This window comes from Boleophthalmus pectinirostris, unplaced genomic scaffold (assembly GCF_026225935.1).
Source record: "Boleophthalmus pectinirostris isolate CB_2022bp ecotype Guang Dong unplaced genomic scaffold, ASM2622593v1 HiC_scaffold_14, whole genome shotgun sequence".
Taxonomy (NCBI): Eukaryota; Metazoa; Chordata; class Actinopteri; order Gobiiformes; family Gobiidae; genus Boleophthalmus; species Boleophthalmus pectinirostris.
Window position 1 is genome coordinate 32,330,919 of NW_026571047.1, and position 15,063 is coordinate 32,345,981.

Genomic DNA, 15,063 nt, shown 5'->3' on the forward strand with positions numbered 1-15,063 from the left:
AACGAATGACACACGAACGTCTTTAAAATGATCTTGAGCTGCATCAGCTCAAATATAAAAGTACATAAAGAAGAAAAAAAAAGATTTAATGGTCAAAATCACATTCTAAAAAGTGTTTTTTAATTTTTATCGTGGTCTCAGAATATATATATATATATTTATATCGTGACAACAAAACAAGGCACTGACTGTACCTCACAATGGTAAACAAACAGTCCTTAGACGGGATTAAACCAGGACTAAACCAGGACTAAACCAAGACTTAAGACAGGACTTAACCAGCACCTGACCAGGACTTAAGCCAGGACTTAAACAGGATTTAAACCAGATCTTACAAAAGCCTCTAATATTACACCAGAGCAGAGTTTGTTTTGACTCTGGTCCAAGTGTTTTCGAGAAGTGCTGTTTCAAAGACAACGCCTGCAGCTATTATTATCATTAAAGACAATTTCAGGTCAAGAGCCCAAAGTGAAAACCAAGTCTGACATTTATCCGTCACAACAAGAATAATAAACATTTCCTCATTTGTTTTAACATTTTAAAGACTCAGTGTAGACGACAAACTTTGAGCTTGTTGCCCTGTTGTGATGTTATATTGTCATAAAAGATCAAAATAAGGCCTGGAGCCGAAAAATGTGCAGAATTATGATGAATCAGGGCCGTTGCTATGGAGATAAGCAATAAAAATATATATAGTTTGAATGGGAAAAATAGTGAATCCACTAATTGATAAAAGGACTGAACAAGAACCTGGTTTAGTCCTGGTTTAGTCCTGGTTTAGTCCTGGTTTAGTCCTGGTTTAGACCTGGTTTAGACCTGGTTTAGTCCTGGTTTAGACCTGGTTTAGACCTGGTTTAGACCTGGTTTAGTCCTGGTTTAGAGGTTTAGTCCTGGTTTAGTGGTTTAGTCCTGGTTTAGACCTGGTTTAGGGTTTAGGGTCCTGGTTTAGACCTGGTTTAGACCTGGTTTAGACCTGGTTTAGACCTGGTTTAGACCTGGTTTAGTCCTGGTTTAGACCTGCTTTAGACCTGGTTTTAGACCTGGTTTAGACCTGGTTTAGACCTGGTTTAGACCTGGTTTAGACCTGGTTTAGTCCTGGTTTAGTCCTGGTTTAGTCCTGGTTTAGTCCTGGTTTAGACCTGGTTTAGACCTGGTTTAGTCCTGGTTTAGTCCTGGTTTAGTCCTGGTTTAGTCCTGGTTTAGACCTGGTTTAGACCTGGTTTAGTCCTGGTTTAGACCTGGTTTAGACCTGGTTTAGACCTGGTTTAGACCTGGTTTAGTCCTGGTTTAGTCCTGGTTTAGACCTGGTTTAGTCCTGGTTTAGACCTGGTTTAGTCCTGGTTTAGACCTGGTTTAGACCTGGTTTAGTCCTGGTTTAGTCCTGGTTTAGTCCTGGTTTAGTCCTGGTTTAGTCCTGTTTAGTCCTGGTTTAGTTGTTTATTAAACTTTATACTTGATTATATCTTTAACACAATTACAGGATGTTTGAATCGATCTCACGCCCATGAGTTTTGAATTGAAGAAAAGTTTGTACCGTCGCCAAAACTATTAACCTTTCAAAACAAACTATTACGTCTTTTGAATAGTGAAAAGTCCTCAAAATGGCGCCCGTAAACAGGAAGCTTTGAACAGTTAAAGTCGTCACCTGTGTGGGTCAGAAGAAGTTCTTGATGAGGGGAGTGACCAGTTTGACCCAGAGTTTCACGTGTCGGTCCGGACGCTCGAACGTGGAGCTGGAGACTTCAGAGGAGCGTCTGTACAACCGCTCCTGCTCCTGTAGGGGGCGCAAGACAAACACACCGTCACATATACACAAGACTCTGCATCAAACTGTCATGTCCTGCACCTCAGACTGTGTACGAAGATCATTTGTTTCATCTGATTTTGAACTTTAAATGTCGCCAGGACTGAACCGGGACTGGGACCGGGACTGGGACCGGGACTGGACCGGGACTGAACGGGACTGGGACCGGGGACTGGCCCGGGACTGGCCCGGGACTGGGACCGGGACTGAACCGGGACGGGACCGGACTGGGACCGGGACTGAACCGGGACGGGACCGGGACTGGGACCGGACGGGGGACCGGAACCGGGACTGGACCGGGACTGGAACCGGGACTGAACCGGGACTGGACCGGGACTGAACCGGGACTGAACCGGGACTGGACCGGGACTGGACCAGGACTGGGACCAGGACTGGGACCAGGACTGGACCAGGACTGGACCAGGACTGAACCAGGACTGAACCAGACCGAGACTGAGCCCAGACCAGGACTGAGGCTGGGACCAGGACTGAAACCAGGGCTGAGACCGGGACCAGACTGGGACTAGACTGGGACCAGGACTGAGACTGAGAACAGGACCAGGACTAAGACCAGGACCAGGACTAAGACCAGGACCAGGCCAGTACTGAGACCGGGCCCAGACCGAGGACCAGACCGTGATTGATTGAGTTTCTCACTTTGAATTATTTTTCTTCTGAATGTCCAGTGTTTCCTGCAGAAAACTGGTTAAACAAGGTTCTGCTGGTGAAAGTGAGGAGCAGAAGCTTTTAAATATTCACGTACATTTTCAATTCAACAGCCGACATTCAGTGAAAAAAGTTCGCTGCAAAGATCCAAGGTGCCAAGGGAGAAGCAACAGATTGGGAATTTGCCAAAACAGAAGCTGGAAAAAATGTTGCCAAAAGTATCGAAACCAAAACCAAAAATGAAAAAACAGATCATGATTCATATTTTCAGTTTTCGATTTTGTGTTTAAATGAAAAATGGAAAAAACAGACAACAGCCGTTTGACTTAAACTGCGATGCCGAACTGAACCAGGACTGAACCGGGACTGAACCGGGACTGAACCGGGACTGGACCGGGACTGAACCGGGACTGAACCGGGACTGGACCGGGACTGGACCGGGACTGGACCGGGACTGAACCGGGACTGGACCGGGACTGAACCGGGACTGGACCGGGACTGGGACCAGGACTGAACCAGGACTGAACCAGGACTGAACCAGGACTGGACCAGGACTGGACCAGGACTGAACCAGGACTGAACCAGGACTGGGACCAGACCGAGCCCAGACCAGGACTGAGGCTGGGACCAGACCAGGACCAGACGGTGACCAGACCAGGACTGAAACCAGGGCTGAGACCGGGACCAGACTGGGACTAGACTGGGACCAGGACTGAGACTGAGAACAGGACCAGGACTAAGACCAGGACCAGGCCAGTACTGAGACCGGGCCCAGACCGAGGACCAGACCGTGATTGATTGAGTTTCTCACTTTAGAAAACTGGTTAAACAAGGTTCTGCTGGTGAAAGTGAGGAGCAGAACCTTTGAAATATTCACGTACATTTTCAATTCAACAGCCGACAATCCCGTCCCCGATTCAAGTCAGTGGACGCTCAATGACGAGGGATTTCCGGTGGCTTATGATCTAAAAATAGGGGAAAAATCGCCACAAAATCCGACATGTTTGAAAGTTGCAGGTGCCTGTCAGCCGAACAGGAGCAGTTTGTGATTAGTTTTCTCTCTGTGGGAAAAATCCTTTATGGGAAGGAGGGATTTTTTCGCTCAAGTACCAGTGAGTGGCCACTCCGCCAACTGGAGACAACTACAAGCAGCAACACTTTATCCAGTTATTTTAATAGATCCATGGATCTGATTGGCCAGAATCAGCCTTATCAAACCTCATCTCTTTTATTTCTTAAAGGTTGTATAGAGGATTTTTTTAAGGGAAAAGAAATACAGCGACAGATCTTTTTCAAATGTAGCGCATCTGTGACACCACCTTCCTCCTCCACCACTCCCTCTGTAGAAACATCTTCTCCCGCCTCTTTACTCTAGAAATCACACTTGTTTACATCCAGCGCACGTTCAGAATTACTGTTGAAGTGAAATAATTTAGCGACCAACGCGTCAGTTTTTAGACCCTTCGTTTGCTTCGTTCGCGTAATCGCTGGAAGAGATCTCCAAGAATCATCTCAGTTTGGCTTTGCTCCTTTTTCCCTCCTCTTCTTCTTTCAGCGACCTCAAAAACGGACTTTCTCTTGCGGCGAACTGGTCATGGATTCTCGTCCGCCATCTCAATAAACTTTGTGCGAACTGCGAGGAAGCTACAGTTTAAAAAAGCCTCTAAGAACCGATGCATAAACCACGTAATCCCCGCAATGACGAGTCAGTTACACTAGAAATGTAGGGAGTTTGATTGACAACCTAACAGCCAATAGAAAATGAGGGAGCTTGTTTTCTATTGGCTGATGTTTATCTGGCCTCACTACGTCCACAGTTGATCAATTTTCATTATTTTTTATTTTTTGGTCATCATAATTACAAGGCTGCTGCGTCTCTATAATGGTATTTTAAACTTTCACTGACAATTTGAAACAAAAAAAAAATCCTCCATACAACCTTTAAGTGTAAAGCCCGAACACAGATGAGAACGGCCAACTGTCCTCCTCACTCACAGGATCCATTACTTCTGCCCTGGCATCTTGGATCTTTGCCTGTGACACTCTGAATTCTGACTGAAAATATTTGTGCTGAATATTTTAAATGTGACATTTTTATTTTGAATTTGAAACATAGTGAAAAAGTACAGCAGCTAAAAATATTTTTTCACAGTTTAAATATTCAAAGTGAGAAATTCAGCTGTTTTTAAAAGTCTAAATCCAATGGAACAACTAGTCTCTGTTCACACTTAACACTGAATAAAGACAACGCTGAGGTTTTGCACCACATTTCACAAATAATAATAACACACTGAGTGCGTATACATGTACATCAGTAACCCGGTTATTCGCCATATCCCGGTTCTGTCAGTGTTCGTGTTACTGTGTTTACATGCGCACTGAGAAACCGGGACACTCATATCCGCGTATACATGATCAAATGGAGTATCCCGGTTTCTTGACATAATCTTACAAATGCGCAGGCGCAAAAATTAACTTAAATCAATTTCATAAACCAGGAAAAATACAAACCGTGAGCTCCTTTAGCATAAGAAGCTAAGGAGCTACGAGATCTCCCACAATCCACTGTGCAGATTCTTCATTAAAATCTTCTGCATAAATAAACTCAACTTTACAACATATAAACCATAAACACTATAGACACATCAGCCCGTTTGATCAGATCAATTCAGCTGTGATCACATTTGTTTACGTTTTACAGAAACGAAACTTAAGACCGTTTGGCTAATTAGCATAAACTGCGGTGATAAAAACAACTCGCTCCTTGCGCCGCTGATGTGATCAGTTTTCTTTTGGACTAAATGACACGACTCTGTGGATTATGTGTGTTATTTCTGTGACAGAAGAGGTGTTAATGATGGTAAGTGTGTTTCGTGCGTGTAGTTGTATAGGAGATAGTTCATGTTTTAGCTTTTCAGCGTCACACGAGTGCAGGTCGTACGAGTGCAGATTGTACGTGTGCAGGTTTAGCGCAGCTCTTTATTTTTACAGTCATTTCACTCGTTTGGTCACTTTATTTATGTTGGTCAATTTATTTATGTCACTACTGTTGTGGTGAAAGGCTGGAAAGTGTCTTTTGGACGCATGCGACTCAACTTTATGTTGCAGTAACCGGGGTACTGCGTTTACATGCCACAAGTATCCCGGTTACTATCGGAATAAACCAGCTACAGTAACCCGGTTTCTAATAACCGGGATACTGCCATAACCGGGTTACTGAAACCGGGTTACTGCGTTTACATGCACCAGTGAAGAAACCGGGATACTCAAAAAACCCGATCATAACCGGGTTATTGATGTGCATGTAAACGCACTCAGTTTTGACTTGTATCTAAACTAGAAGTGCAGAGCTCTGATCTTTTGAACACTTAAGAGTCTCAAAGTGAAACATAAGTTCTAAATATTTGTCCGAACCTGTTGAAATTCGGTCGGGTTTTCATGCTCTAGTGTCGGGAACTACACAAGAAGTTGTCATCGTGTGTTTCCAAACGTCTTCCTGGTTTGTGACGTAAGTGTGAATAGAACTTATAATCTTCCATAACTGTGACTATGACCAGGCAGAAGTGGCACAAACCACCAAACATCTGGACCCGGATGTGAATTCAAACAAATAGAAAATCCAGTCAAATCCGCTCTCTGCACTTGCACTCGTGTTGTTTTCTCACCTCCTGTAGTTGCGTCTGCAGGTCCTCGTTCTCCGTTACTATGGCGATCTGAGCCTCCAGGTCTCTGTGCACCGACCGGTACCCGAAGTTTGGAGATCCAATCAGAGTGAGGCAGGGGCGGGACTGTCCGCTCAGGTAATACCACAGACCTGGAACGGAAGGTAAGTCCATAAGTAAAATCATTATACTTTAATTTAGTCTAATTTAGAGACAAACAACTTCAGTCGTAAGAAACTAATGGATGCAGCTGCGTGTGAGGGTTTGAAATATTTATGAAAAAACTACAAGAATACATGCATCACGATTTCTGGACATTGCACAATTCATACTGGGAAAGATTTTCTGACAAAGTGAGCATCAAACCTCCATGTTTGTTTTCCCAGTGGGATGCGTCTATTGATAAAGTCGATCTTTTCAAGTCTTTTGAACCATATCACTTTTGTTTCTGGTTCTGATATTGTCATATTTTAGTTTTGGGATTCGGACATCGTAATTGTTGTGGTTGTTGGATCCAAACAGCGGAAAACAACTCGAGAAATTTGTTTGTGAACTCCATAAAAGCAAAAGTGAATCAGATGTGTGTGACTGTAAACCTCTGTTCAAACTGTTTCTCTTCCCAACGGAATTGAAAAATAGTGAAAGGTGAAGGTGATGGGCAGGATTGATCCACAGGAAGAACCAAAAAGGAAACATTTGACTGACTAAATCATCCTGAGTTTGCAGAGAACATTTTGTATGTGGAGCGACAACAAAACAAAATCCCGTTTGTTAATGGAGAGGAGCAGAAGACAAACAGACTGAGCTGCACTTTCTTGTTCTTGTGGTTTTACAGCAACATCACGTCTTGGTCTCTTTGCAGTGGAAGGTGTTTCTTGGTGAACAGTTGGAGACCTTTCACTTTCACAGAGGTTGAGCGAGGGATCTGGATTTTGCTTTAATGGCTCCACATACAAAATGTTCTCTGTAAACTCAGGATGATTTCGGCAGTCAAATGTTTCCTTTTTGGTTCTTCCTGTGGATCGATCCTGCCCATCGCCTTCACCTTTCACTATTTTTCAATTCCGTTGGGAAGAGAAACAGTTTGAACAGAGGTTTGAGTCACACACATCTGATTCACTTTTGCATTTATGGAGTTCACAAACACATTTCTCGAGCCGTTTTCCGCTGTTAGAACATCCAACAACCACAACAATTACAATGTCCGAATCCCAAAACTAAAATATGACAATATCAGAACCAGAAACAAAAGTGATATGGTTCAAAAGACTTGAAAAGATCGACTTTGACAATAGACACATCCCACTGGGAAAACAAACATGGAGGTTTGATGCTCACTTTTTCAGAAAATCCTTCCCAGTGTGAATTGCGCGATGACTGGACGTCTGAAATTCTCGATGCTTGTGTTAGAGTTCAGATTTTAAGTTTATATTCTTTCCTTTTTAATTGTCAAAACTTGCACTTGTAAAAGCACAAATCTTCTGACAGGAGCTGCAGTTAAAATGTGCTCTCAAAATCAGAATAATACCAGATTTTTTGATATTTTTGGGGAATTTTTTGAGATAATTTTAATCACATTTACAGCAAAATTCTCTGTTTTCTGTCTGATCGTGGTCCCTCTGATCGCTCACATCAGATCGTGTGGTTTATTTGCGTGATGTAAGTCATTTTAAAAGTACACTGTGTAACGTTTCCGGGGGAGGGTGTGTCACATTTCTGTTCTGTAGGCAGATGTTATCGCTTTGTTCGGTATGTTCCACAGTATGGCATTAAAGTATTCAGCTTTTGTTTCAGTAGAGGTGATTTTATGGTTCAGAAATACCAGGAAGAACATGGATTCGCCTTTCCACCGAACTGATCTGCTTGTCTCCGTGGAGATAGAGAAGGTTAATGCCGTACTGCGAAACATTCCAGTTAAATAAATCTACATGGAGACAAAACCCCTCACAAATAATTAAAATATCATGAGAAAGTCAAATATTTTTGTCATTCATTTCAGAAAGTCAAGCCCAAATATCATATAAAGAGCTTATTTCCTGAATTTTTCTGATGATGGTTTGTGATGGACGAGCAGCATGTGGTGTACTCCCCAAGAAAAGTTACACAGTGCACCTTTAAAGGACTCATATTACACTAAATGAACTCTTGTGAGGTTTAAGTCGTGTTATAATGTTGTTACCTCGTCAAAAACAGACCTGCAGTTGTGTTTTGTTTCATTCATGTTTGAGTAACTCTTTATTATTAGTCTGTACATTTCCAAAGCTCAAAATGCTCTGTTCCACCTTGTGATGTCATGAAGTTAACAGCTCCTTTCACCTTTTTGTTCTCGAGTGAGGGGAGGACGGAGCGTGAGATTGACAGGTGGATCAGTGCAGCGTCGGCAGTGATGCGGTCGCTGTATCGGACCGTTGTGGTGAAGAGGAGCTGAGTCGAAAGGCGAAGCTCGATTTACCGTCAATGTCTGTTCCTCCCCTCACCTACGGTCAAGAGCTCTGGGTAATGACCGAAAGGACGAGGTCGCCGATACAAGCGCTCCAAATGAGTTTCCTCCGCAGGGTGTCTGGGTGCTCCCTTAGAGACAGAGTGAGGAGCTCAGTCATGTGGGAGGAGCTCAGAGTAGAGCCGCTGCTCCTCCACGCTGAGAGGAGCAGCTGAGGCTCGGGCATCTGTTCTGATGCCTCCTGGACGTCTTCCCCAGGAGGTGTTCGGGGCATGTCCCACCAGGAGGAGGCCCCGGGGAAGACCCAGGTCACACTGGAGGTAGGGCTGTCGCAGTTAGGGAATTTCTCCTGCGGTGCAGTATAGTGACTCAACATATAGTGGTATGTGGTGATATCACACCCCCCGTCCCCTGGAGTTATAATATTTCCAGCGGCTCTAAACTCTCTGATGATGCGCTTGTTGCAGATGCACATGTACCTTGGTTGTCGTGTGGATATAGTGTGTGTAGCGGGAGAGAAGTAACATGAGAAGTAACAAGTGCAGCTGCATCTCTCCAGCTTCCACTGTGGCAGCTCCAGTCAGAGTCCTGCACCAGGTCAGGTCAGAGTCCTGCACCAGGTCAGGTCAGAGTCCTGCACCAGGTCAGGTCAGAGTCCTGCACCAGGTCGGGTACTTGCGGACTTGAGAGAGAGCCCCTAGCACGAGCACGTGGCGCAGGTGACCGCAAAGTGTGATCGGGCGACGGCCGCATTTACCTGCCCCGGTCCTTTCGCCTGCAGGGGTCCTGGGTTATCACAGGCACGGGTAGTAACGAGTGGAATGTTAACGGGTCTGGGTGGGTGCGGGTCTCTAAAAATGGACCCGTGCATGACTCTGGGTCGGGTCACGTTGGTCACGTGTGGTGATCGTGATCGCTGTGGACCTCTTAATACCGCGGTGAATCATTTTTGTGGTTACTGCGACAGCCCTAGCTGGAGGGATTATGTCTCTGGGCTGGGAACACCTTGGAGTCCCCCTGGAGGAGCTGGAGGAAGTGTCCGGGGTGAGGGAAGTCTGGAGTCCCTGCTTAGACTGATGTCCCCACGACCCAACCCCAGATCAGTGGAAGAAAATGGATGGATGGATTTGACCTTTTTAGTTCAGCATTTCTAGGTTTGAAATCATCCAAATGATTGTAGTGAACGTGTTTGGAGTTTAAAAACACAGTGAAGATTTACCACATGACATCACAAGGTGGAGCTGAGTGTTTTCAGGCCTGAGAGAAGAGCTCAGCCTAAATCTGCAGGGTTTGTGTGTTAAATATGTGTGAAATGAAACGAAACACAACTCCAGGTCTGTTTGCGATGAGGAAACTACATTATAACAAACTGTAGATCAGAAAACGTCGTAAAATTTGCTCTTTCAAGTTCCAGAAATCAGATTATAATCAGATTTTGGCGTGCACATGAACAAGAGAATTAAACTTTGTGTTTTCCTCGAACCAAAACACAACTCAAGACACATTTTGGTGAAGAAGCGACATCAAAACACGCCAGAAAAAAATGAAAAAACTGTTGATTTGCATAACATTGTTGGACTGTTCCTTTTCAGACAGAAGAAAATTCCCCATAGATGTGTCCTTGTGCGTTTGTGTGCGTCTGTGCGTGTGTTTGAGTGTGCGTCTGTGTGTGTGTCTGTGGCCCTGAGGCACATCTGAGTCACGCCGCATTCTTCTTCACCACAAAATTTCACTGCAAAAAGTCTCAATGGACTTTTCCTGGAACTTTGAGTCATTTAATACGAGCCGATTATACAGAGCGTGAAACAAGTTAAACATGAAAAACGGCCGATTATGAAACACATTTAGTCGGTCACTGGGTCAGAACACGGTGTTTTTTTTTTCTATTTTGGTGGGTTTGGTTCAGTTTTATTTACTTCAGAAACTTTGAGCAAATTTGCGCTTCTCAGAGTCGTTTTCAGACCCTGTACTTTTACTTCTGCGCTCACTTAACGGTTCTGGATTCTTCATATCATTTACTTCTCTCTGTTAAGATGTTATTTTGTTGGTTGGAATGTCCCACACTTCGGCATTACGCTTATTTATCTCAAGACAGTGACGCCACAAGGCCAAGTTACGGGTCAAATCTGAGGAGAGGCAAGCCCGCTGACAGTAAGAACGCATCCTTTAAAGTCAATAAAAACTAGTGACGGTCAAATTTGTCGGAGCTCCGGAGCGCGTCTCGTTCTTTCTGAAACAAGCTCACGTGACCGAAGTGTGGAAGTGTCGGTCCCTCCCCCGACTGCTTCGCCCTGCGTGTCGATCGCTTCAGTGTATCGAAGCTAGAGATGGGCATTCGATGAAATATTCTTAATCGATCGTCGGAAGAATTAACGCTCGATTATCGATTAATCATTAACGTTTTTATATTAAAATGATCATCATTATTATTACTATCTGCATAAATAAATTCAACTTTACGACATATAAACCGTAACGACTCTAGAGCCACATCAGCCCGTTTGACATTATAATGTGTTTAATTCAGTTTTGTTCAAATCTCACAGAAACAAAACTTAAAACTGCATCACTAATTTGCATAAACTAAGCGAAGATAAAACTCCAGCTCTTGTGTCGCTGATGCGGTTCAATTTCTGTCGGATTAAAAGACATGACTCAGGTGAATACAGGTTAGTGTGACCAGATTTGTGTTTGTCAAAACCAGGAGGCAACCAAATGTGAGATTGTGGGGTCCACAGCGCCCCCCTTAATAAAAATACACAATATTTGACGACAGATTCAGAATCTATGTCCAAGAATCTACAATAATACAAATATTCAGTCTCTCAAACGTGATTATAAATTAAGGCTTCAGAAAAAGTGAGCATGGCCCCAAAATTTCAACGGGCCAAAACTCAGGAACGACTCAAGGGACTGAGCTGAAATTTGAGATTCTTTCATTTGGCGATTTTAGAAATTTTTTTTGCAGTTTTTCTCAGCCAAATCTGAGTTGGCTCACAGGGGAGATTCCTTGAAAATGGCTGATTTCACACGGACTGACCCAAAATATAATATACAGATAAAAAGTATATAATCTGATAAGTCTGCGATTGTGGTTAGTGTTGCGATTTCTGTTTTAATGATAAGAGTCTGTTCAAATTTCTCAGTTTAAGAATCTGAACTGACAAACGAAGACAAGAATCACGTTTCAGAACATCTTTGTACAGATCTAAAGTACAGAGTTAGCAGCTTTTATGGAGAGAAGACTGGAGATTTTGTTTGTGACACGAACCTTTGGCGTGAAAAGTCCACTTGTCTCGGTGGTACTCGTGCAGATGGACGCGCTCCTCCTGCCCCAGACGCAGCACCTGGTTGTAAAACTGTCTCGCGATGTGGATGTACGCGGCGGGAATCGCGCCGGCCACCCCCTTGGCCCCGAAGAACCCGTTGACTTCGGGAGAGGCCGTGAGGATTCGGTACCGGGCCCCGGCCCCCAGCACCAGCCGCATGTACGCGCGGGTCAGGTTAAAGTACCCGGAGGTGAGGAACACGGTGGAGTCTGAGCCGGCGTCTGTCAGTAACCTCTGAGGAGAGAGACACACACGGGGTTATTATACTGGACAGTCATTCAGAACACTGGGGGGTTCTGCATGTAGGTCTATGAAGGAATGTCCAGCAGTTATAGTCACACATTACACACATGAGCAAACACAGCCTGATCAGTGTTAAGATCGTCTGAAAACTCAAGAAAATTGGATTTAAAGAGCACATTTTCAGGAGTCTGTGATCAGTCCGAGCGTTCACGGTTCTGTTTAGGAGTTTATCGAACAGAAAAAGCTTGTGATTGTGTTAAAATGTGCTAAAATAAAGCTCAGATTAAAGTCTAACAGAGCTTCTTGACAGAGTAGTGCCTTTAGTGTCACATTCCCAGTTGATGACGTCAGCTGGTTTAATCACATCAGAACATCTGAACATAAATCTGGCGTCAACGTGGCGCGTGTCAAGGGCATCGACCTCAAGTTGAAAATGCAGAAATTTCAGTGATGGACGCATCAACCACCAATCAGGGACGACTATCTAGTGACGTAGTGATATTATTATACGGAAGAAGGAGAAGAAAGAGAAAGACCCGGGAACAAGGGTGGGGAGCCACAAACATTAGCAGAGTATAAATATATACATGCTGCAACCACCGAGCCCAACGCCAGGACTAAACCAGGACTAGACCAGGACTAGACCAGGACTGGACCAGGACTAGACCAGGACTAGACCAGGACCGAACCAGAAACCGACCAGGACTAAACACAGTGTCATTAGCTGAGTATAAATATATATACTCCGCTGATGGTTTTAAAAAAACACTAAAGTCTCTCTCAGCCTGGTCTGACATCGTTCTGGGAAAAGACCGGGAAATGGCACTTGTTTCTAGGGCAACGGACGCCCTGGATGCACGTTAAGTATCTTTCTCCCATTCGTCCACGGCATCCAAAACGTACGTCGGCGGTGTCTGAAATCAAATGCAAAGTCGTCCAACTAGAGGCGTCCAGCGCGTTTTTTGACCAGTCTGAACCGACCTTTAGGCTCCATCAGCTCCAATCGACTTTCTATTGAAAAACCGTCATAAATATCTTTATTTTAACCCACTCAACATGATCCTGTGTTTTTTATTACTCCATTGTGTCACTAAATCAAAATATAAACTTAAAAAACACACTAATCCGCTACCTCTTGCTCTAACATAGCGACAGGTTTGATTGACAGCGTTGCAGAGATACGGGGAGGAGCGCTGACTTCAACACTCTCACTCTTTACAAATATGTAACTCTGCTCCAGATTCGCCACTATAACCGCAGGCCGCTATGAGCTTCATTTGACTGGAGCTGAACCCTGAGGTGACATCAGTCCATCAGTGTGTCTCTATGGAGTCAACTAGAAATGAAATTAGAATTGTAGTAAAAGAAGTTGGTTTTGACAGTTACTCATGTTTACAGTTTTCAATGCATTATGTCATTTATATATATATACACATATATATATATATATATATATTTTTTTATATATATATAATATATATATATATATATTTATATATAAATATAAATATATATATATATATATATTTATAATATATATTTATATATATATAATATATATATATATATATATCTGCAGTGTTGGGGAGTAACAGATTACATGTACTGGAGTTAAGTAATCAGAGTACAAATTATGAGTAACTGTATTCAGTTACAGTTACTGTGTCAGTGAGTGGTAATTGGATTACAGTTACTTTGTTGAAATAAATAGATTACACTCTGGTGTTTTCCTGTTTTCACATTTTGGGCTATAATCCTTTTTTTTTTTCCTTCAGTAATTCCACTCATTGCCGAACACTAAACCAGGACTAAACCAGGACTAAAACCAGGTCTAAAACCATGTCCAAACCAGGTCTAAACCAGGTATAAAACCAGGTCTAAAACCAGTTCTAAACCAGGTCTAAACCAAGTCTAAAACCAGGTCTAAACCCATGTCCAAACCAGGTCTAAACCAGGTATAAACCAGGTCTAAACTAGGTTTAAACTAAGATTAAACCAGGACTAAACCAGGTCTAAACCAGGTCTAAACCCAGTCTAAAACCAGGTCTAAACTAGGTCTAAACCAAGATTAAACCAGGACTAAAGCAGGACTAAACCAAGTCTAGAACAGGATTTAATAGGACTAAACAATGCTGCACGGACCCTGTCTCCTCTTCTTCTATCAATAATAGTTTTAATATGTTTAAGTAAAGTCTGGACTTTTCATTTTCTTTTATCCTCGTCTTTGCTTCTCTACAGCAAATCAAGTAATCCAAAGTATTCAGATTACATTACTCACTTTAAGTAACTTAATGTATTCCGTTACAAACTACATTTTGGGGTATGTAATCTGTAATCTGTAGGGGATTACATTTTCAGTGTATATCTGTTTATTTTCCTGTGTCTCTCACCTGTGTGACCTGCTCGTCCAAACTGATCCCCAGAGGCTTCATCTGGACCAGAGGAAAAACCCAGGTGTCGTCCTCGTCTTCCTCCTCCTCCTCCTCCTCCTCTCTGCGTTCCCTCGCTCCTCTCTCGTCCTGTAGCCTCTGTCTGATCTGAGCCTCGTGCATCACCTCCATGATCCTGCTCTGGGCGGCTCTGGAGAAGTCCGTTCTGTTTCCTGCAAAAGAAAAAAAAAACACAACGATTATGTGCAGAAATCCCGGAGGTTTGATAGAGACAAAAACTATTATTCCCAAATATCTGAGCAGGATTGTAAATTGTGACTAGATTTCTGATTTATTGATCTTGTGTGACATTTTTGTTTGAGTTTAATAATAAGATTCTGTTCAAAGTTTTAAACATGTTCAGGAGAATTGAGGAAAAAGAAATATGAGAGGACAAAATAAAACAATCACAAATCCAAACTACAGGATCAGCAGAGTTTTTTTATGCAGAGGATCCACGACCTGCTTGTCTCCATGGATTTTCCAGACT

General features: G+C 43.2%; 1 protein-coding gene across 2 annotated transcripts in view; it reads right to left on the minus strand.

The window, feature by feature from the left end:
- Nucleotides 1-15,063, minus strand: part of LOC110168320 (CDP-diacylglycerol--glycerol-3-phosphate 3-phosphatidyltransferase, mitochondrial) — an 82,593-nt gene that overhangs the window by 6,588 nt on the left and 60,942 nt on the right. For both annotated transcript variants that reach the window (XR_008631763.1, XM_055150434.1), the window contains exons 7-10: nucleotides 14,535-14,746; nucleotides 11,844-12,135; nucleotides 6,136-6,284; nucleotides 1,646-1,774 (exon numbers count right to left, since the gene is read on the minus strand). Coding sequence is in view for 1 of the 2 variants with exons in the window: in XM_055150434.1 (XP_055006409.1) it covers nucleotides 1,655-1,774; nucleotides 6,136-6,284; nucleotides 11,844-12,135; nucleotides 14,535-14,746 (773 nt within the window). In the remaining variant the exon portion in view is untranslated. The remainder of the gene's footprint in view (nucleotides 1-1,645; nucleotides 1,775-6,135; nucleotides 6,285-11,843; nucleotides 12,136-14,534; nucleotides 14,747-15,063) is intronic.